The following is a 24,058-nucleotide window of genomic DNA, read 5'->3' on the forward strand; positions in this document are numbered from 1 at the left end:
CATCATTTAGGGAGCCTTCAGTATTTACAAGGAGGGGAGGGCGGAGGAATCGGGGGGGGGGGGTCACATTTTCCATTACAATATTAGGGGGAGGGTCACATTTTACAAGCCGTAGTTTTGTGACCAAATTGTAGATTCAATTATTGTCAATTTGTTTTGTGTGTTTTGAGATGTAAAAGTGAGATGAGCACTCAAACATTTATATTTACGAGTACTTTACATGCCAAAATACAAAAATAACCAGATTTAAACTGAATGCCTTCCGTAAGGGTAGTCTTGCAATTTCATGATTTATGCAAGAAATTTAGCTCTACATCTGTGATTTTTTCAAGTCCCATTGAAAGTTAGTTGTCAAAAACGTTGTTCAAATGCCAGGAAAGCTTGCCATCCTCGACTGCACTTGGTTTTCCTGATCCCCTACATACCCAGGATATGTACACCCGTTTCCACGGCAAATAATAAGCGAAATTGAAACCTGCATAACATTGCTAGTACGCATCAGAAAATTTACACACTTCATGGTATGCATTATAACAGTTGAACAACTTTAATACAGTGAAGTGATAAGGTATTATTGCCCTACGAATTCTTCATGCTCCCACCACGTGCAGTGTCACATCTTGTTACATACATTGATTCATTACTTGCAACATAAAAGACACATCGCTACACTAGATGTACCACAGACATCAATCTTATATGCAGTGACGGTTCAGTTTTTTGCAATACTGACCAAATAATGTCCGAAAGGTTGTTGGTATCCTATTGTGACTTTTTTCCTAAAAAAATAGGAGAGTTACCTGCTTCTTGTAAAACCAAATGAAGACAAGTTTAATAACATATTGGTGTTATATTTCTTAACTATTAAATCAAAACACACACACACACACACACACATACACACACATACATACATACATACATACAAAGAAATGCACAAGGAATGAGTGAGACAGTCCAAATAAATAGATGCAATCTGACATTTCGAATCAAAATTTTTTATCAAGGACATCAAGGCACAACATAGTAGGTTAACACCTGTTATGGAATAGGTCAACCGCGCGAGATTGGCGGTTATATGTGTAAAAAGATCTAAAATGCACACGCACCAAAAAGAACCCAATAGAACATGCCTGAAATATAAAATAAGCGTAGTTATATAGGAAACGATGTAAATAATCTATTAATTCCAAGGGTTTCCAGCGTTCCGAGACGGAAAATGATTTCCTCCTCCTTCAACCTCAATCGATTCTCATCGCCAGAAACCATACATACATATACACATACATACATACATGCATACATACATACATACATACATGCATACATACATACATACATACATACATACATACATACATACATACATACATGCATACATACATACATACATACATACATACATACATACATACAACACAACACAACACAGACACAGACACAGACACAACACAGACATAATCATGAGATAACATCACACTCATACCACTGGGTACTTGTGACTAAAGAAAATAAACCCTGGTAGACAAGTAATCATCTTTATTGTAAACTCTTCAAAACAGTTTTATATATCATATCTATTGAATTATATGTCAACATATTTCTCTTATTAGCACATGATTGGTAAAAGGGTTTTTTATACAAAAACAAAAACAACATCAGTTTGCTGGGTTGTATACTCCAACAGTAAAAGATAAATATTTGAGGAGACCTGTACATCTAAACAACTTTGTCATTTCACCCCAATCCTCTTACAACCAACGACTAAACTCTTGTTATTCTAAATTTGGCCACTCATCCATATGGTGGTAACCAAGTCACAACAAATGTTAACATGGCTATGTTTATTGGCCACTAGTCCACAGGGCCATCTCTATTGCTGGGTTATAAATAACAGGTATATACACAAAGATTGTTCTAGATTACACACTTATTATGAAGTTCTATCAACTGAATTCATGATCATCCAACCAGGATGTGTAGTTATTAGACATATAGCCCATACTGTTGTGTTGTAATTCACTTCTCTACAGCTTACTTAGTATGCTGGACATACACCTCCTTCAAACAAAAACAATATTTTGCATCATTGGTATGGTAGCCATAGCAGCGTATGTAAACTGCCAAAGAGTTAAACTGATGATATTGATTGATGACTGTTACATGGCTGTGATTTGTACAAGTCAAAGTATAATTCATTGCAAGGTAAGTAGGTATTGTAGTCACCTGTAAGGAATTCATCACAATAATATACATTAGAGTTCTCCACATACAAACATTTTGATAGTCAAAACATCAAATTCTTTTGACATAGAGGAACTGTGATATAGCTTTCTCTCTGAAATACACTATGTTTATATTCAGGGCTTGTCATGTATATACTTCATTTTGTATAGTGACATGCACTTTTTATAATTTATTAGGTTTGCAAAACAGTGATACAGGATGGCCAATGTAATTCTTGTTGGAAAATTAATAAATTGACCATATTTGAAAGTTTTCATAACAATTATTTCAATTTTTATGGAACTTTTACATTTCGTGAAACTGCATGGCAGGGTTTGTCTGAGGAGATCATAAGTGCATTGATGTCTGATTTCTGACGACAGATACTGATTTACACTTCCCCTACCCTATCCTGAGGTGCACTTTAACTGCAAACACTACAAATTGTAGACACATGAAAAATGAGCTAATGTTGTCATAAAATCTGTACAATTTCTGTTATACACAAAGAACATGAATTTTACAGAGTCCATTTTTTTTAACTGTACAAAGCCTTTATAGTAAATGAAAGTAATGTGAGAAACAAAGCGCTAAATACTTACAAGTCAGTGTCATGCACAAAGTTGATAAGTGGCCATGTGAACTGTTCACTACTAAACTCCTTGTAAAAAAATATTTAGGGTACTAACACCAACATTTGCTCCGAAATATCAAAATGATAACCTGGCAATCTGAGGCAATTCAAGGATAGCTTGTAAGGTAGTTCCACTCTCTGGATATATCTTTGTTAGTAACACACTCAGTTATGTTCATTGAAAAGTATTCTTTAATACTGATAGATATAGACAAAACACAAATTATAAAGAGACACAGCAATGTAATGGAAATAAGACACATAGCAAAGTTACAGAGTGAGTTTATCAAACAAAGTGAATTGCAAAGAAGTGTATGCTTACAAACTATTGAGTAGTATATATCTCAAAGAGTAAATGTCTAAAGTTTTGTATAGAATACTAGTATGATATCATCTAGGCTAGGATTCACCCAGGTGATATGATGGTAGTCCTGGAGTAGCTCCACTGCACTGTGTTAGTATGCACTAACTAGTAGGCTCAGAAGCTAGGTTACTTCCTGGCAAAGTCAGGGTAACCACAATCTCTGATGAGTTTTATGTTAGCAGCTAAGGTTCTCCAAGGCATTGTATTGGTAATTCCCTGGAAAGCTGTATATCTCTTAGTATGTACTATCTATAGTAACGTGGAAGCTAGGGTACTTCAGGTAATATAACGGTAGCTCTACTCTCGTATGTACTGATTAGTAAGACAGCAGCTAAAATACTCCCAGGCAATATGAAGATAGCTGCAAGGGTAGAGCTCTACTCTCTTGTTATGTACTAACTATAGGAATAAAGCTAGGGTACTCTTAGGCAATGTAAAGGTGGTTCCAATCTGATTAGTAAGCTAGTAGCTAAGGTAATCCCAGGCAATGTGAGAGTAACTCCTGCCATAGCTCCAGTTTGTTATTACGTACTGATTAACAAGCTAGGGTACTTTAAGGCAATAGTAGGGTAGCTCCATTCTCTTATGTACTAACTAGGAAGTGAGCAGCTAAAGTACTCCAAGGCAATGTTAGAGTAATTTCTCCAGGGGTAGCTTCAATCTCTTATTATGGTATGTTCTGATTAACAAACTACCAGGTAGTAGCTAGGGTACTACTCCCAGGTATTATGAGTGTAGTTTCACTGTTATTTCTAGATGATGACAGATCTGTGCAACATACTTCACACAAGGCCATATTTTTGTTTGTTTGTTTTGTTTGCCTGATACTGACCCTCTCTGATTGTTTGCTTGAAGACAAAAAGTGGTGTGTTTTTCAACATTTAGCGAGACAAAAAAATCTCACTATAATGGTGACTACAATGACATGATTATTTACTAATTGGTTTTGTACTTAGTTGCAGTATGAGATGCTTGGAGAATGTTTTTCTTACATATGAACAAGCGTTAATATAAATTTTCCTGGAGTTTTCTGGGGAAGCTGTGAATAGTATATAGTTTACAATGGGAGTTTACTGGGGAAAGCTGTGAATGGTATATAGTTTACAATGGGAGTTTATTAGAATTGATGTCTATGTATATTTACTACAGATATCTATTCCTGGAAATTATCCACTGGGTAGACATCTCGATGTCTATCAACCATGTTCTCCATCTCTTCAATCTGTCGTTGTAATCTTACTGAAGGCTTATCATATACATCATAGAATAATTCTCTTGGCCTTGGTTTCAAAGTTTTCTCTGCTTCTTGAAATGTGTGCATTACCTGGAACAAACAAAAATATATAATTTATGTAAATTTATGACAGGACAACATTATGATGTATAGTTTTGAACTTTTCTCTGCTTTGTGAAGCATGTATATTTTATACCTGAAACAAAAAAAAATCACACATTTCAAAACTGTTTCTAACTTAAGAAATGTATGTACACGGTATTACCAAGAATTTACAAAAAATTTAGATAAACACAAGTAAAATTGGTCACTGTGAATCAGTCATTAAATCCATCATTAATGACAAAAAGGTTACCATAGGTGTCACTTATAGGAAACCAAATACCCCTTTTAAAGAATTCATTGTCAGTTTAGAGGCATGCCTAGACCAGATGTTAGCAACAGGTAATGATTGTATCATCCTGGGGGATATGAACATTGACACATCATCAGATATTCCATCTATTATCATCCACCATAACACACTTCTCAATACATATAATTTGACACAGATAATTGACACATCATCAGATATTTCATCTGCTATCCACCATAACACACTTCTCAATACATATAATTTGACACAGATAATTGACACATCATCAGATATTTCATCTGCTATCCACCATAATACACTTCTCAATACATATAATTTGACACAGATAATTGACACATCATCAGATATTTCATCTGCTATCCACCATAACACACTTCTCAATACATATAATTTGACACAGATAATTGACACATCATCAGATATTTCATCTGCTATCCACCATAACACACTTCTCAATACATATAATTTGACACAGATAATTGATACATCATCAGATATTTCATCTGCTATCCACCATAACACACTTCTCAATACATATAATTTGACACAGATAATTGATACATCATCAGATATTTCATCTGCTATCCACTATAACACACTTCTCAATACATATAATTTGACACAGATAATCGATACATCATCAGATATTTCATCTGCTATCCACTATAACACACTTCTCAATACATATAATTTGACACAGATAATCGATACATCATCAGATATTTCATCTCCTATCCACTATAACACACTTCTCAATACATATAATTTGACACAGATAATCGATACATCATCAGATATTTCATCTCCTATCCACTATAACACACTTCTCAATACATATAATTTGACACAGATAATTGATACATCATCAGATATTTCATCTGCTATCCACCATAACACACTTCTCAATACATATAATTTGACACAGATAATCGATACATCATCAGATATTTCATCTGCTATCCACTATAACACACTTCTCAATACATATAATTTGACACAGATAATCGATACATCATCAGATATTTCATCTGCTATCCACTATAACACACTTCTCAATACATATAATTTGACACAGATAATCGATACATCATCAGATATTTCATCTCCTATCCACTATAACACACTTCTCAATACATATAATTTGACACAGATAATTGATACATCATCAGATATTTCATCTGCTATCCACCATAACACACTTCTCAATACATATAATTTGACACAGATAATCGATACATCATCAGATATTTCATCTCCTATCCACTATAACACACTTCTCAATACATATAATTTGACACAGATAATTGATACATCATCAGATATTTCATCTGCTATCCACCATAACACACTTCTCAATACATATAATTTGACACAGATAATTGATACATCATCAGATATTTCATCTGCTATCCACCATAACACACTTCTCAATACATATAATTTGACACAGATAATTGATACATCATCAGATATTTCATCTGCTATCCACCATAACACACTTCTCAATACATATAATTTGACACAGATAATTGATACATCATCAGATATTTCATCTGCTATCCACCATAACACACTTCTCAATACATATAATTTGACACAGATAATTGATACATCATCAGATTTTCCATCTGCTATCCACTATAACACACTTCTCAATACATATAATTTGACACAGATAATTGATACATCATCAGATTTTCCATCTGCTATCCACTATAACACACTTCTCAATACATATAATTTGACACAGATAATCGATACATCATCAGATATTTCATCTCCTATCCACTATAACACACTTCTCAATACATATAATTTGACACAGATAATTGATACATCATCAGATTTTCCATCTGCTATCCACTATAACACACTTCTCAATACATATAATTTGACACAGATAATTGATACATCATCAGATTTTCCATCTGCTATCCACCATAACACACTTCTCAATACATATAATTTGACACAGATAATCGATACATCATCAGATATTTCATCTGCTATCCACTATAACACACTTCTCAATACATATAATTTGACACAGATAATCGATACATCATCAGATATTTCATCTCCTATCCACTATAACACACTTCTCAATACATATAATTTGACACAGATAATTGATACATCATCAGATATTTCATCTGCTATCCACTATAACACACTTCTCAATACATATAATTTGACACAGATAATTGATACATCATCAGATTTTCCATCTGCTATCCACTATAACGCACTTCTCAATACATATAATTTGACACAGATAATTGATACCTTTTTTTGATCTACATCAATGATATCATACACTCCACAAATGCATTTAACTTTTCATCTGTTTGCTGATGACATGAATCTGTTTCAATTCATTAATGACAAATCTGATAGCATTCAGCTTGACCTCTTAAATTTTGATTTCAGGAAAGTCTGCAATTGGTGTGATGCAAATATGCTCACAATCAACGCGGATAAGACCAATTTCATGATAATCAACAAGATATCTCAAAGGTCTGTGACAACAGAGGGGAGCCTGAGCATTAATCAGTCTCAGATACTCCACATTGCTTCAATTAATTAACTTGGAGTATGTTTAGATCAACACATGCTTTGGGATTCACATATTGAAATATAAAGTCAATTTGCGAATCATAGGAATTATCTGAAAAATGTAACATTAAATGCCAAAATCAATTCTCCTCCTACTAGTACTCTGTAATTCCATGATATTACCCCATTTATCTTACATATATAGAGATACAGACAAATACCTATACAACCCATCTTAAATCTACAGAAGAAAGTAATCTGACTCATCACATTGTCAGATTGTCATGCTCCCTCTGATCCTCTGTTTCACCAACTACTGGTAAGCATCTTAAATGTTCACCGGTTATGTATATTTAATACTTGTTTATTTATCTTTGATTTGAAAAAAACAACAATTTCTCACAGACAGTACACGACTACCTTGACATATTAAATACTACATAATTATATGACGAGACTGTCAACACAAGACAATTTCTACACTCCTAAAAGTTAATCTCACTTTGAGCCAACACAATTTAAAGTACACAGCCACCAAACACTTGAACTCATTACCCGACCAGCTGAAAAAAACGGGATCATGATCTACCTTTAAATCCCAATAAAAGCAGTATTTACTAAGACTAACATAAATTTTGTCACACATTGTTAGAAACCCTCGTTTGGCCCTTCTATATATTCAACAGGTGTAATCATTTGTATTAAGACGTTGCCCTTCATGCATATGGATTTTTTTTTTTTGCTTTTTGTTCTTGTTATATGTATTATATTATTGTGTTTTCCTTGGGTCACAAAACCCAGACTAATTTGAACAAACTATTTTTTGTGGTCCAGCTAGGAGTTTATAGTTACTTTTTTATTTACCTTTCATTGCTGAGGTATTTACTTAACTAATTCCTTTTCCTCACTTTGATATGTTGATTTGGTTTTCTTTTCAACTTTTGGCAAATGAAATATGTACATGTATATACTCTGGTTTGGATATACATTAAGTATACATGGCATAACTACTATTGAGAATGTACATTAGTATACATGGCATAACTACTATTGGGGATGTATATTAGTATACATGGCATAACTACTATTGGGGATGTATATTAGTATACATGGCATAACTACTATTGGGGATGTATATTAGTATACATGGTATAACTACTATTGGGGATGTATATTAGTATACATGGCATATCTACTATTGGGGATGTATATTAGTATACATGGCATATCTACTATTGGGAATGTATATTAGTATACATGGCATAACTACTATTGGGAATGTATATTAGTATACATGGCATATCTACTATTGGGAATGTATATTAGTATACATGGCATAACTACTATTGGGGATGTATATTAGTATACATGGCATAACTACTATTGGGAATGTATATTAGTATACATGGCATAACTACTATTGGGAATGTATATTAGTATACATGGCATAACTACTATTGGGAATGTATATTAGTATACATGGCATAACTACTATTGGGGATGTATATTAGTATACATGGCATAACTACTATTGGGGATGTATATTAGTATACATGGCATAACTACTATTGGGAATGTATATTAGTATACATGGTATAACTACTATTGGGAATGTATATTAGTATACATGGCATATCTACTATTGGGGATGTATATTAGTATACATGGCATAACTACTATTGGGAATGTATATTAGTATACATGGCATAACTACTATTGAGGATGTATATTAGTATACATGGTATAACTACTATTGAGGATGTATATTAGTATACATGGCATAACTACTATTGGGGATGTATATTAGTATACATGGTATAACTACTATTGAGGATGTATATTAGTATACATGGCATAACTACTAATGGGAATGTATATTAGTATACATGGTATAACTACTATTGAGAATGTATATTAGTATACATGGCATAACTACTATTGGGAATGTATATTAGTATACATGGCATAACTACTATTGGGAATGTATATTAGTATACATGGCATAACTACTATTGGGAATGTATATTAGTATACATGGTATAACTACCATTGAGAATGTATATTAGTATACATGGCATAACTACTATTGGGAATGTATATTAGTATACATGGCATAACTACTATTGGGAATGTATATTAGTATACATGGCATAACTACTATTGGGAATGTATATTAGTATACATGGTATAACTACCATTGAGAATGTATATTAGTATACATGGCATAACTACTATTGGGGATGTATATTAGTATACATGGCATAACTACTATTGAGAATGTACATTAGTATACATGGCATAACTACTATTGGGAATGTATATTAGTATACATGGCATATCTACTATTGGGGATGTATATTAGTATACATGGCATAACTACTATTGGGAATGTATATTAGTATACATGGCATAACTACTATTGAGGATGTATATTAGTATACATGGTATAACTACTATTGAGGATGTATATTAGTATACATGGCATAACTACTATTGGGAATGTATATTAGTATACATGGCATAACTACTATTGGGAATGTATATTAGTATACATGGCATAACTACTATTGGGAATGTATATTAGTATACATGACATAACTACTATTGGGAATGTATATTAGTATACATGGCATAACTACTATTGGGAATGTACATTAGTATACATGGCATAACTACTAATGGGAATGTATATTAGTATACATGGCATAACTACTATTGGGGATGTATATTAGTATACATGGCATAACTACTATTGGGAATGTATATTAGTATACATGGTATAACTACTATTGAGGATGTATATTAGTATACATGGCATAACTACTATTGGGGATGTATATTAGTATACATGGCATAACTACTATTGGGAATGTATATTAGTATACATGGTATAACTACTATTGAGGATGTATATTAGTATACATGGCATAACTACTATTGGGAATGTATATTAGTATACATGGCATAACTACTATTGGGAATGTATATTAGTATACATGGTATAACTACTATTGAGGATGTATATTAGTATACATGGCATAACTACTAATGGGAATGTATATTAGTATACATGGTATAACTACTTACTATTGAGAATGTATATTAGTATACATGGTATAACTACTATTGAGGATGTATATTAGTATACATGGTATATCTACTATTGAGAATGTATATTAGTATACATGGTATAACTAATGGGAATGTATATTAGTATACATGGCATATCTACTATTGGGGATGTATATTAGTATACATGGCATATCTACTATTGGGAATGTATATTAGTATACATGGCATAACTACTATTGGGAATGTATATTAGTATACATGGCATAACTACTATTGGGAATGTATATTACAATTCGGCAACCAATCATTGTATGTATTTGCAGGTTTATACCAAGCTGGTATTATCAAGTCTTCAAGGTGAATTTACCAAAGACATTTTATAAAGGTGAATTTTAATACCCAAGACATTTTATACAGGTGATTCACCCAACTTCCAACACATTTTATACAGGTGAATTTATCCACAACATTTTATACAGGTGAATTTACCCAACTTCCAAGACATTTTATACAGGTGATTTACCCAACTTCCAAGACATTTTATACAGGTGAATTTATCCACAACATTTTATACAGGTGAATTTACCCAACTTCCAAGAACATTTTATAAAGGTGAATTTATCCAAGACATTTTATACAGGTGAATTTATCCAAGATATTTTATAAAGGTGAATTAATACAAGGCATACATTGACATTTGTCAATTGGCTATGGTATTAGTCAATGTACATTTACCTATTTGTATTAAATCACAAATCTATACATTGGCAATGGTAAAGCAACCATAAATCACAAAAAGTCTATTGTAATCAACAAAACCTACTCTTTCCCTTGTCTCTTTCATCCAGGCCTTCTCTTCCTCTGTACTCCACCAACCTTGGGTTAGCATGTATTTACGAAGTCTGCTGATTGGGTGATCTTGTTTGTCCCAGTAGTTGACTTCGTCTACAGACCTGTACGCTGATGAGTCATCACTTGTACTGTGATGTCCAATTCTGTGAACAGATTACAGATCTAGTTTACATCTTATTGTAGTCAAATTGGTCATCAAGAAAGATGTGTTCAATATGATGGTATGGTCAATAAGCCTTATCAAAAACCAATTGAGCAAAAAGAAGTCGCTTTCAAAACAAGTAGCCCTTTTCAAACATAACATCAGTGCCCCTTCAGAATGAATACACAGATGGCTGCCAACAATCAAAATTATGTTATCATTACATGGCTCCTCATTGCATATCTTTCAAACAAGAAGTGTATCTTTCCAAAGAAAGGTAAAGAACACAGCTGACTCTGTATTGCCTAGAAACCAAACATATGAATACCAACCTGTACGTCATTGCTTCAATAAGGATTGGTCTACTTTCATTAATACATATTCTTCTGGCTGCCTTCACTGCATTGTATACAGCAAACACATCATTACCATCAACTCTTATTGTGGCCATACCGTAACCAGGACCTCTAGCAGCTGAAATAAAATCAAAACAATAAAATCCACTTAACAAATTTGAATCTCTTACAAATATATATCGGACAACAAAGCATTTTGGAAACAAGTCTTTGTGTGAGATTTTGTAAAACTTAGTCAAGAGAAATGAATGGGGTAGTATTACTATTAAGTAGGTAAACATCTACTAGCATTAGGATATTGCCAAGGGTTGGTGCAATCAACTTTGGTGCATTAGGTATTTTTGAGGTTCCTCACCAAGATGATGGTATACATCTATGTTTATGGGCATTTAGCTGCATTTTAATAGGTCTTATTTTTTTATGCTAAGCCTTAGGAAAAATTTTGTATGTGATTTCACGTTGTCCTGGTCAAAATGATCCAACAAAACTAAATAAATTTTCATATTCACATAAATCAAACATCATGCATGATGATACAATCAAGTAAACTGAGTGACTTACCAATGCCATCACCTCTGTACTGTTCATATGTTGGTGTAGAAATTGCATATCCATTGTTGCGGCTGATGGAAAGAAACCAAATCAATGTTTACTGTAAATACCTAGTAGAAGTAGTACAGATTTTCTGAAATTTCTGTCAAATCACTGTGCATTGATGGCCTTACACTTTCACTACTCTTAAATAACAATACACTGAACTTGACTCTACTTTCTATACTTTCAAGCAAATAAATAACAATACACTGAACTTGACTCTACTTTCTATACATTCAAGTAAATAAATAACAATACACTGAACTTGACTCTACTTTCTATACATTCAAGTAAATAAATAACAATACACTGAACTTGACTCTACTTTCTATACTTTCAAGTAAATAAATAACAATACACTGAACTTGACTCTACTTTCTATACATTCAAGTAAATAAATAACAATACACTGAACTTGACTCTACTTTCTATACTTTCAAGTAAATAAATAACAATACACTGAACTTGACTCTACTTTCTATACATTCAAGTAAATAAATAACAATACACTGAACTTGACTCTACTTTCTATACTTTCAAGCAAATAAATAACAATACACTGAACTTGACTCTACTTTCTATACTTTCAAGTAAATAAATAACAATACACTGAACTTGACTCTACTTTCTATACATTCAAGTAAATAAATAACAATACACTGAACTTGACTCTACTTTCTATACTTTCAAGTAAATAAATAACAATACACTGAACTTGACTCTACTTTCTATACATTCAAGTAAATAAATAACAATACACTGAACTTGACTCTACTTTCTATACTTTCAAGTAAATAAATAACAATACACTGAACTTGACTCTACTTTCTATACATTCAAGTAAATAAATAACAATACACTGAACTTGACTCTACTTTCTATACTTTCAAGTAAATAAATAACAATACACTGAACTTGACTCTACTTTCTATACTTTCAAGTAAATAAATAACAATACACTGAACTTGACTCTACTTTCTATACTTTCAAGTAAATAAATAACAATACACTGAACTTGACTCTACTTTCTATACTTTCAAGTAAATAAATAACAATACACTGAACTTGACTCTACTTTCTATACTTTCAAGTAAATAAATAACAATACACTGAACTTGACTCTACTTTCTATACTTTCAAGTAAATAAATAACAATACACTGAACTTGACTCTACTTTCTATACTTTCAAGTAAATAAATAACAATACACTGAACTTGACTCTACTTTCTATACATTCAAGTAAATAAATAAATAACAATACACTGAACTTGACTCTACTTTCTATACATTCAAGTAAATAAATAGCAATACACTGAACTTGACTCTACTTTCTATACTTTCAAGTAAATAAATAACAATACACTGAACTTGACTCTACTTTCTATACTTTCAAGTAAATAAATAACAATACACTGAACTTGACTCTACTTTCTATACTTTCAAGTAAATAAATAACAATACACTGAACTTGACTCTACTTTCTATACTTTCAAGTAAATAAATAACAATACACTGAACTTGACTCTACTTTCTATACTTTCAAGTAAATAAATAACAATACACTGAACTTGACTCTACTTTCTATACTTTCAAGTAAATAAATAACAATACACTGAACTTGACTCTACTTTCTATACTTTCAAGTAAATAAATAAATAACAATACACTGAACTTGACTCTACTTTCTATACATTCAAGTAAATAAATAACAATACACTGAACTTGACTCTACTTTCTATACTTTCAAGTAAATAAATAAATAAGAATACACTGAACTTGACTGTACTTTCTATACTTTCAAGTAAATAAATAACAATACACTGAACTTGACTCTACTTTCTATACTTTCAAGTAAATAAATAACAATACACTGAACTTGACTCTACTTTCTATACTTTCAAGTAAATAAATAAATAACAATACACTGAACTTGACTCTACTTTCTATACATTCAAGTAAATAAATAACAATACACTGAACTTGACTCTACTTTCTATACTTTCAAGTAAATAAATAAATAACAATACACTGAACTTGACTCTACTTTCTATACATTCAAGTAAATAAATAACAATACACTGAACTTGACTCTACTTTCTATACTTTCAAGTAAATAAATAAATAACAATACACTGAACTTGACTCTACTTTCTATACATTCAAGTAAATAAATAACAATACACTGAACTTGACTCTACTTTCTATACTTTCAAGTAAATAAATAAATAAGAATACACTGAACTTGACTGTACTTTCTATACTTTCAAGTAAATAAATAACAATACACTGAACTTGACTCTACTTTCTATACTTTCAAGTAAATAAATAACAATACACTGAACTTGACTCTACTTTCTATACTTTCAAGTAAATAAATAAATAACAATACACTGAACTTGACTCTACTTTCTATACATTCAAGTAAATAAATAACAATACACTGAACTTGACTCTACTTTCTATACTTTCAAGTAAATAAATAAATAACAATACACTGAACTTGACTCTACTTTCTATACATTCAAGTAAATAAATAACAATACACTGAACTTGACTCTACTTTCTATACTTTCAAGTAAATAAATAAATAACAATACACTGAACTTGACTCTACTTTCTATACTTTCAAGTAAATAAATAACATAGTATCACAATATTTTCATTGCTACAGTATGGTCACATGAGAACAGACTGTCATAACTTACCTGAAGAAAATGATTTTCAATGCTACCGTATGAGAACACATTTGATTTTTGTCATAACTTACCAGAAGAAAATGATTATCAATGCTACCGTATGAGAACATATTTGATTTTTGTCATAACTTACCAGAAGAAAATGATTATCAATGCTACCGTATGAGAACACATTTGATTTTTGTCATAACTTACCAGAAGAAAATGATTATCAATGCTACCGTATGAGAACACATTTGATTTTTGTCATAACTTACCAGAAGAAAATGATTATCAATGCTACCATATGAGAACACATTTGATTTTTGTCATAACTTACCAGAAGAAAATGATTATCAATGCTACCGTATGAGAACACATTTGATTTTTGTCATAACTTACCAGAAGAAAATGATAGGTGCATCTAGAGTAGCAGAAAAGTTCAAGGCAGCATGTGCATCACCCTCACTGGCAGCTCCATCACCAAAGTAACACATAACACAATTATCTTGTCCTTTTCTTTTGATGGCATATGCACTACCAACAGCTGAATGGAAGATTGTGCAAGTTAGCTATTTCCTTATGATGACATTAGACCCACTAACAGTGGAAATATTGTGTAGAGTTAGTTTATCTTATCACAGCATAAACACTACTAGTAACAACTGCAAAATGTATATTTATGTTTAGCAGTTATAGTTTTGTGGTGACATAAAGTAAACACTAAAATACCTTCTCACTAAAATATTGCTGTTATTGTTGGAAAGGTGTCAGAGAGTACAATCTATCAAAATAGATGAAGGGTAGATAGGTAGAACTACACACAATTACATCATAGATTTTCTAGTTACACAATCATGTATCTGACAATACTACTGCATAAACTATAATGTTATTACACGTCAGTCTCACCTTGAGGCATCTGTGTAGCCAGCGTTGATGATATTGTGACAAAGTTTAAATCTCTACTACCATAATGGACAGGCATTTGTCTACCTTTGCCAAGGTCATCAGCATTGCCATAGCACTGAGCCATGAACTGTTCCAATGGGAAACCCCTCCACATCAACACACCTGGGGAGGAAATGTAACAATATGTACTAGCATGAACAGAAAAGTGTTAAATTAAATGTGTTAAATTACTTGGCAAGCTTAAGAGTTAATTTAATCTTATTAATCAATCATTATAATATGTATATGGTTTAAAGTGGCCAGATGGATGAGGATTGGGTAGTGATTTCGGGATTTTTAAATTATAAAATAATTTTATCATTTTATAAAATTTAGTACATAGCTATTAAAATTGATTAATCACTTAAGTTTGGAATTTTTATATTAGAGCATCTTTCAGAATGTGAAAAGTGGGTCAGGCAAAGAAAATGTGTTTCAAATGACACAAAACTCAGTCTGGGTGCAACATTGTGTTCAGCAATTATTGTGAAGGTCGCACTATGAAGGGATGTACATGTATGTGGATTACTGTATCTGCATTAGTGCAAGCTTTGATTGAAATTTAATGCATGTCAGATGTGTATATTCAGACTCTGAATAGTTTTGGTTGCTTGACCTAGAACAGAGGTCTAGGTGAGAGGTCAACATCTTATTAAAAAGGTCATCATAGGTAATATGAGTGTAGACACTCAAAGGTGGTCTGCATCTATTAAGGTGAACTTTTATGACTGTCATTTGACCACTGCTGTGAATGTTGTGAAACAAAGTAATATCCATATGTGGACTACTGTATCTGACATGTGTGCCAGGTTTGCTTGAAATTGGCCAGTGCATGTCAGATGAGAACATATACACCTTGGACACTTTCAGTTATCTGACCTTGAAGATATGGGTCAAGGTCAAGGGTGACTAATCATTAGAAGCTCATCAAAGATAGTATGGGTGTAGACACTCAAATGAGGTCTCCATCTATTAAGCTTCCTGAGTTTAATATTCGGCAAAATCTGAACTTTTGCAAAAAATATGACTACCATTCGGGAATTATCACGAATGTTGTGAAACAAAGTGACATGCATATGCTGACTATAGCATCTGATATTTGTGCCAGGTTTGGTTGAAATTTTCCCATGCATGTCTGAGATACAGGTGATAATGGACAGATGGATAGGACCCAATGTTGTAGTTCTAAAAATAGGGCTTTTTAAAAAAATTATACAAATTATTCAGTGACACTGATAGTCATGTCATACATCTGAGGAAGTTTACTGAATTCAAAACACAACTGATTAGCTTTCCAAACATGTCTGTAATCATAGCCTTTGTCTTGAACAGTGTAGCAGCCAGAGGGGTTTTTGTGATGACCCACACTAAAATTGTATGCAAATATGTATAGCAACATGACCATGCCTATAGCAATACCCACATGATCGCGTATATTGCATAGATAACAACAGGGTTGGATATGATAGGCAGCTGCATAAATCATTCAGCAAATATCTAGCATGGATCAGCATGTGGGTACATGTAAATATTTTTTTAAACTGTACAGTTGTGCTACAATGCCATTGGCACTTTTTTTTATAATGTTACAAGTAAATTTATGATGACCCAGAAAAATGAAAGTCTTGGGACACTTTGTCCCACTCTTTCAAAAGGCTGGCTGCAACACTGTTGAATGCTAACAATGATCACCTAATGTCTTATGTTAGTGTTTAAAACAAGTTTTATTCATCATAGTTTCTGTGACTTGAAGATTTATACCTTAGTGTGTATAAAACAGAGAAAGATATAAAGTACAAAATTTGGAAAATGCTAATTAAACTATATGTACACTGCTTGGCCAGTCTTGGCAATGTATAAAACTGGAACAAAGGGTTCTGTATTATTATATAGGTTTATTTATCCAGAACAGCAAATTTCACAAAAATACTATTGTGAATTTGACTAATTTTATGTACTAAGACAAATCTGTGCTCATTTGTATGTAGGTATGTAATAAGATTGCAATTCTCAATTTCAACTTGTCCTATTTCAACTCTCCCCAATTTCAACTCGCCCCATTTTCAACTCGTCCCATTTTCAACTCACCCTATTTTCAACTTGCCCCAACAACACTAGAAAACATTTATAAATCTAAACGATACATGGACTCGAAGTACGGGGACCGAAAAATTTACATGATTTTACCTACGTGGCCAGTTGAAGCATAGCAAATGTAACATTTCGTAGCAGAAAGTGGTGTGGGTTTTGGCTAAGTGTTTGTTAGATCTAGAACTTATACTAGCACAACAACTTTCCTCAGTCATGGAATATCACTTTTCACATTAGGACTTAATGTTTACAACCCAAATAAGAAATAATAATAAATGATACTAACTAGGGAGAATATTACGACTTCAGCGCATACAGGTTTTGGAGACGTGTCTCCTCTCCCTAGTTAACGCAACTAAGTATTGTAGTATGTGTTTACAGCGCAAGTGTTACTTCATCAGTGGAATACGAGATACCAAAGACCCTCCAAACTGAGTACTACTAGCTTCGATTTCATATATGCAAAGGTAAATTATATTGTAAACAGTTGGGGTGAGTTGAAAATGGGGCGAGTTGAAGTTGGATGAGTTGAGTAGGACGAGTTGAATTTGGGACGAGTTGATCCGTCACCATGTAATAATGTTTTCAGTAATGCACTGCAGTGTAAAATACAAATTTTGTGAGTGCGCGCGCACACACACACACACACACACACACACACACACACACACACACACACACACACACACACACTAATGCAAATGATCATTTATTTTATATATGTAACAAAATATGGTTCTATGGATAGGTAAAACAGAAGTCTTTCAAGAAGGAATTTCTACATGTAAAGGTACAATGTATATGGTTACTGCCGAGAGCCCTTCAGCACTTACTTATGTAAATTCTCCATAAATTCAAAAAGTCCTTACTATTTATGGATACTTAAACAGAGATTTGCTGTGATTTTTACTTAATAGTTTGGGTAACTTGTGAAAGTAAGACCACAACATGTCTGTGTGCCATGGACACTTTGAATAATATGTAATGTGTATATAACAATCTAAGCTTTTATGAATTTCAGAATAGAGTCAAATGCGTAATAGTGTAGGCATACTAAACATGTTTGTTTTACCGGATTCTCTGTACTGCCCCCAGATAAGATCTTTAGCATCTAAGGCTGCAGCACTTCCTACATGAGTTCCTTCTTCACCAAAATTTGTCATGTAAAAAGATATACGCCCCTGTACAAAATGAGATATGGATATTTCAATGATATTAATAGAAAGACATGAAACTGCATTACTGAATCTTTATATTTCAATTATCCAAAGACAAAAAAATTAATGAAAGTGCAGATGAATTATTAGGTGTGGATGTGGTGTGGGGTGGGGTGAGGGTGGGTGGGTTGGGTGGGTTTCTAAAACTTAGAGACAAAGTGTAATTTGTAAAGCTCGAGTATTCATGAAATGTGGACAAGATTTCTAGTAAATCTTACTTTCTCAAATTATGTATGATAGGAATGGAACTTCTGGTTCTGGTTTGCATTATGCAAAGCAACATGCACCAGGTAAGTTGTGTATGAATGAGGTATTTCTCAGTCTCACAAAGATTTCATTTTCAATTTCACAATTCAAACATTTTCAATAAAAATAACTTTAATCCATTTCACTCAGGTATTTGTCTGGTATTACAATTTACTCTTATTGTCCACTTATGGATGGATGAAATAATCACCATTGCTCACTTATGCAGTTACACACAGTGACCTAGGGGTGAACAAATCCACTGTTCCAATTGGACTAACAATTTTTTGGGGCGGACCACACAAATTTTACCTTGTCTGGTCCGTCGAACTAGTACCTTACTGTTAATAATAACTATGTTAAAAAATCGTCCGAATATACAGATTCAAAGGTAAGATTTAATGTTTCACCTTAGCGGGGCCTGGGACCACTAATGCTTTCAGCAGGACCACTGGATTTTTTAAGGCACTGGTCCGGGGACCACCATTTCACAAAATGATTTGTTCACCCTTATACACATATACATATACACATACACATACATGTACACATACACATACATACACACACACACATACAGACAGACAGACACAAACACAGAGACAGACAGACAGACACAGACAGCCAGCCAGACACAGACAGACAGACACACACACAGACAGACAGACAGACAGACAGACAGACAGACAGACAGACAGACAGAGACACAAACAGACAGACAGACATACAGACAGGCACATACACAAACACACACACACAGACAAATAGAAACAGACACACAGACACATACATACAGACAGACAGACAGACAGACAGACAGACAGACAGACAGACAGACAGACAGACAGACAGGCAGAGACATGCACAAACAGAAACACAAACAGACACAGCAGTGAGTGACAGACAGACAGACAGACAGACATACATACATACAATACATACATACATACATACATACATACATACATACATACATACAGAGACAGACAGACAGACAGACAGACAGACAGACAGACAGACAGACAGACAGACAGACAGACAGACAGACAGACAGACAGACAGACAGACAGATAGATAGATAGATAGATAGATAGATAGATAGATAGATAGATAGATAGATAGATAGATAGATAGATAGATAGATAGATAGATAGATAGATAGATAGATAGATAGATAGATAGAAACACACAGCAACACTGACAAACTTTCAAACTTACTTGTCGCTGGGATTCATACAGGATTTTATCCATGGTATTCAATTGTGTCATTGCTTTATACATCTTGACAACAAAATCTTTGTCAAGATTTGGGTCATTTTCAGCATCAATTATTTCCCCCTTTTTGTTTAGCACTCTGTATGTAGGAATACCATCGTATATGTCTGGTCTAATGAATTCTAATTTCTCTGTATATCCAGTCTTAGCACCTGGGAATTGAGGCTTGTCTTCTTCTGTTGCATATTCTTGGAATCGGCTTGCCTTAAATGGAATAGAATGGTGGTGGCATAAGTTGATCAAGTACATCATTTATGATGCGTGTGAGACAGAGTATATTTCGGTAAAGTACCTGTGGGTTATACTTCCATGATGTTAAGTTACAACAACTGAACACAAGATTGAGGAATCTGTGAAGCAAGAAATCACTAGATGCTATAGTATTAGTATCTAGAATGTGAAAACGAAGTCTACATCACATACTACACAACCTGCCTTCCACATCATGTTTAGTTGATGTTATCCTACCACCCTTCCTTGTATACAAAGTTAAAATTAGCAATCAGGTTAGGTCATCGTTAATGATGACGATTTCTTCCAACGCCAACAGTAAATATTGCAACCAACGTAAAGAAGCTGCTGATAATTTATATAAAGATAGGCTAAAACAAAGGAGTGCATCCTACCGTGCACGAAAATGTTCGAAGTGGTAACGATCTTGGAAGAACGACCTTGTAAGAAGACTGTATGGTCTTCCCAAGAGCGAGTTTCGACATCAACCTTACGGCAGCCATTTTCGAGTATTGGGTTATCAGAGGTCACAGGCCGGGGGTAAAACACTGCCACCAACGACATCATAAAATAAACGTTCATTTCACTTTCAACGTGCGTGGCGCTCTTACGCTGGCGCAGGAAAGTCCAGAGACAGTGTATTATGTTTATAAATGATATATCCAAAATAAACGGAGGGAGAGGTGAAGAGAACAAGTGAAAATTCGATGAACAAAATATTTTTAAACACTCTCTGTCTGTCTGTCTGTCTGTCTGTCTGTCTGTCTGTCTGTCTCTCTCTCTCTCTCTCTGTCTCTCTCTCTCTCTCTCTCTGTCTCTGTCTCTCTCTCTCTCTCTCTCTCTCTCTCTCTCTCTCTCTCTCTCTGCACTATAATATTTAGACAGAGCTTTTATGATTAAGATATCCATTATGTATTACTAAAATATGGAAAAGCAAAATGTCAGCACAGCGGAAAGAGTAGAAGCGTTAGTCTTACAGTATGTCTACATGTAGGGTACATTTTCCATGGAATAATTCTAGAAGTTACTTTGTGAATAAAACACTCATCAAGCTCACCATATTAATCCATAATAATAACACATTCATAAAAATGCCTTCCACAGTGAATAATGTGACAATACTGTACAAATCAACCTTTATCCTCCCCAAATTATACTGAGCTGGGTTGCCAGGGGGCACAGTCATGGTGAACATTCCAATCTTGCCAATGGATTTTAGCCATTCAGAACCAAACAAGTTAATTAAAGAGACTTCAACCAGCCACTTGTACACTGATCTGATTAAAATCTGATATGGTGAATACAGCTCGATTGCCTGAAAGTGGCATCACTCCAGGAACAACAAAATCAAAAATGAATAATAAATGATTGTAATGGAGGTATATCATGAAATCAAGCAATATTCACCACATCAGATGCCAAGCCTGCCACATAATCCAGTCGTTTAGGGATTTTTATTGTAGGGGAAAGGTGGGATCCAAAATCCCCATATGACTAGATTGTAGGTCACATTTGAATAAAACTGACTGTACAACAATCATCATAACTACCACACTGCAATCATCAAACTTTCATATACATTAAGACAAATTAAATATTGATATCACAAATTTAATGTCATAAAGAAATCTTCTTGAAAAGAGGTGTACAGTTTGTCAAGGGGTAGACCATTTGATATCCTGGGGAAGGGGGGGGGGGGCCTTGGAAGATTGGTGGAGAGTCATCATTTTTTCCCCACCTGCTTGCCTGTGAATTATTTTTTTTCTCCTTCACCTATCCTGGTAACTTTTTTTTCTCTCCTTCTTAGAGATATCCAGATTTGTTTACGCCTATGTTAAACACCTACTTTTGTTGCCACAATTCTCTGTTTGGTTTTCACACAGGGTAATACAGAGAGTAAAAAGATGCTGTTCTATCACACACAGATTATATTTAGAAAACTACATATTTCATACATGTTTGATTTTCAATTAAATAAACATCATTGACAGTTTTTATGCCATGGTATGATGACACACTGAAAATGCAAATCGGGAACTTGATTGGTGAGCTCAAGCATTCAGACAGACCGATCAGTTTCTCCAGCCTTGAGGGATAGGGTGGTCAGTGTTTTTTTTTCCCTTGGGCTGACAAAAAGTCACTGACCCCTGTGAATAAAGTTTCATAGCATCTTGACAGTAAGCTGTACAGAGAAGAGGTTTGAGACTTGGATATGTCCACCTCTTTGTGTTTGTGTGTGTGTGTGTGTATGGTGGGGGGGGGGGGAGTCGGTTCTAGGGGGTCTCCCCCTAGAAGCCCTGGAGGATTTTTACTCTTAAAGCCAATTTTCAGGCTATTCACAGACACTTTCAGACAATAATTTGCAAGCTTTACAAGACAGCACGAACATGTAAGAAGCAACTACATAAGGTTGAAACATTTTTGAAATAAAGTTCCATAGCATCTTGACAGTAAGAGGTGGAGGGAAGAACTTTGATTTGAAACTGGGACATGTCTATCTCTTACATGTATGGGGGGGTCCTAGGGGGTCTCCCCCTAGAAGCTTTTGAAGTTTTTTACCAATTTTGGTGAATCTTATTGTTGGTTTAATGAATGAGTGGCCTCTGGGGTGAGGGAGTCCAAGGGGTTCCCCCTGGCAGATCTGGAGTTTTTGTTTCTATTTAGGCAATTTTTAGGTTATTCATAGCCTCTGAGGTAATATTGCCAAGCTTCAAAAAGCTAAAGTAAATATAACTTTTAAAATAAGTTTTCCATGTTATAAAAGTGGGCCTGTAACATTGGTATAGGGTCATTGATATTGCATGTATAGTAAAGTCACTGGTATGTTAGAGCACTTTAGGAGGTCATACCTAGTGTACAATAGAAACTTGATTTGTAGTGTCGATAGATGTAGTGTCCGAAATAGAATGTATATTCATCCCTTTTGACAAATTCATACTGAAGAGACTAGAACAATTTAGATTAA

General features: G+C 33.7%; 1 protein-coding gene across 1 annotated transcript; it reads right to left on the reverse strand.

The window, feature by feature from the left end:
• Nucleotides 1-1,539: 1,539 nt before the first annotated feature.
• On the reverse strand, nt 1,540-21,596 carry LOC144443587 (2-oxoisovalerate dehydrogenase subunit alpha, mitochondrial-like). The gene is made up of 9 exons (XM_078133130.1): nt 21,489-21,596; nt 20,806-21,066; nt 19,197-19,305; nt 15,995-16,156; nt 15,485-15,629; nt 12,374-12,435; nt 11,789-11,930; nt 11,286-11,457; nt 1,540-4,548 (listed from the first exon to the last, which is right to left on the reverse strand). The coding sequence occupies exons 1-9, from the start codon at nt 21,594-21,596 to the stop codon at nt 4,378-4,380; spliced, it is 1,332 nt and encodes a 443-aa protein (XP_077989256.1). The 3' UTR covers nt 1,540-4,377.
• Nucleotides 21,597-24,058: the final 2,462 nt, after the last annotated feature.

Source organism: Glandiceps talaboti, chromosome 2 (genome assembly GCF_964340395.1).
Source record: "Glandiceps talaboti chromosome 2, keGlaTala1.1, whole genome shotgun sequence".
NCBI lineage: Eukaryota > Metazoa > Hemichordata > Enteropneusta > Spengelidae > Glandiceps > Glandiceps talaboti.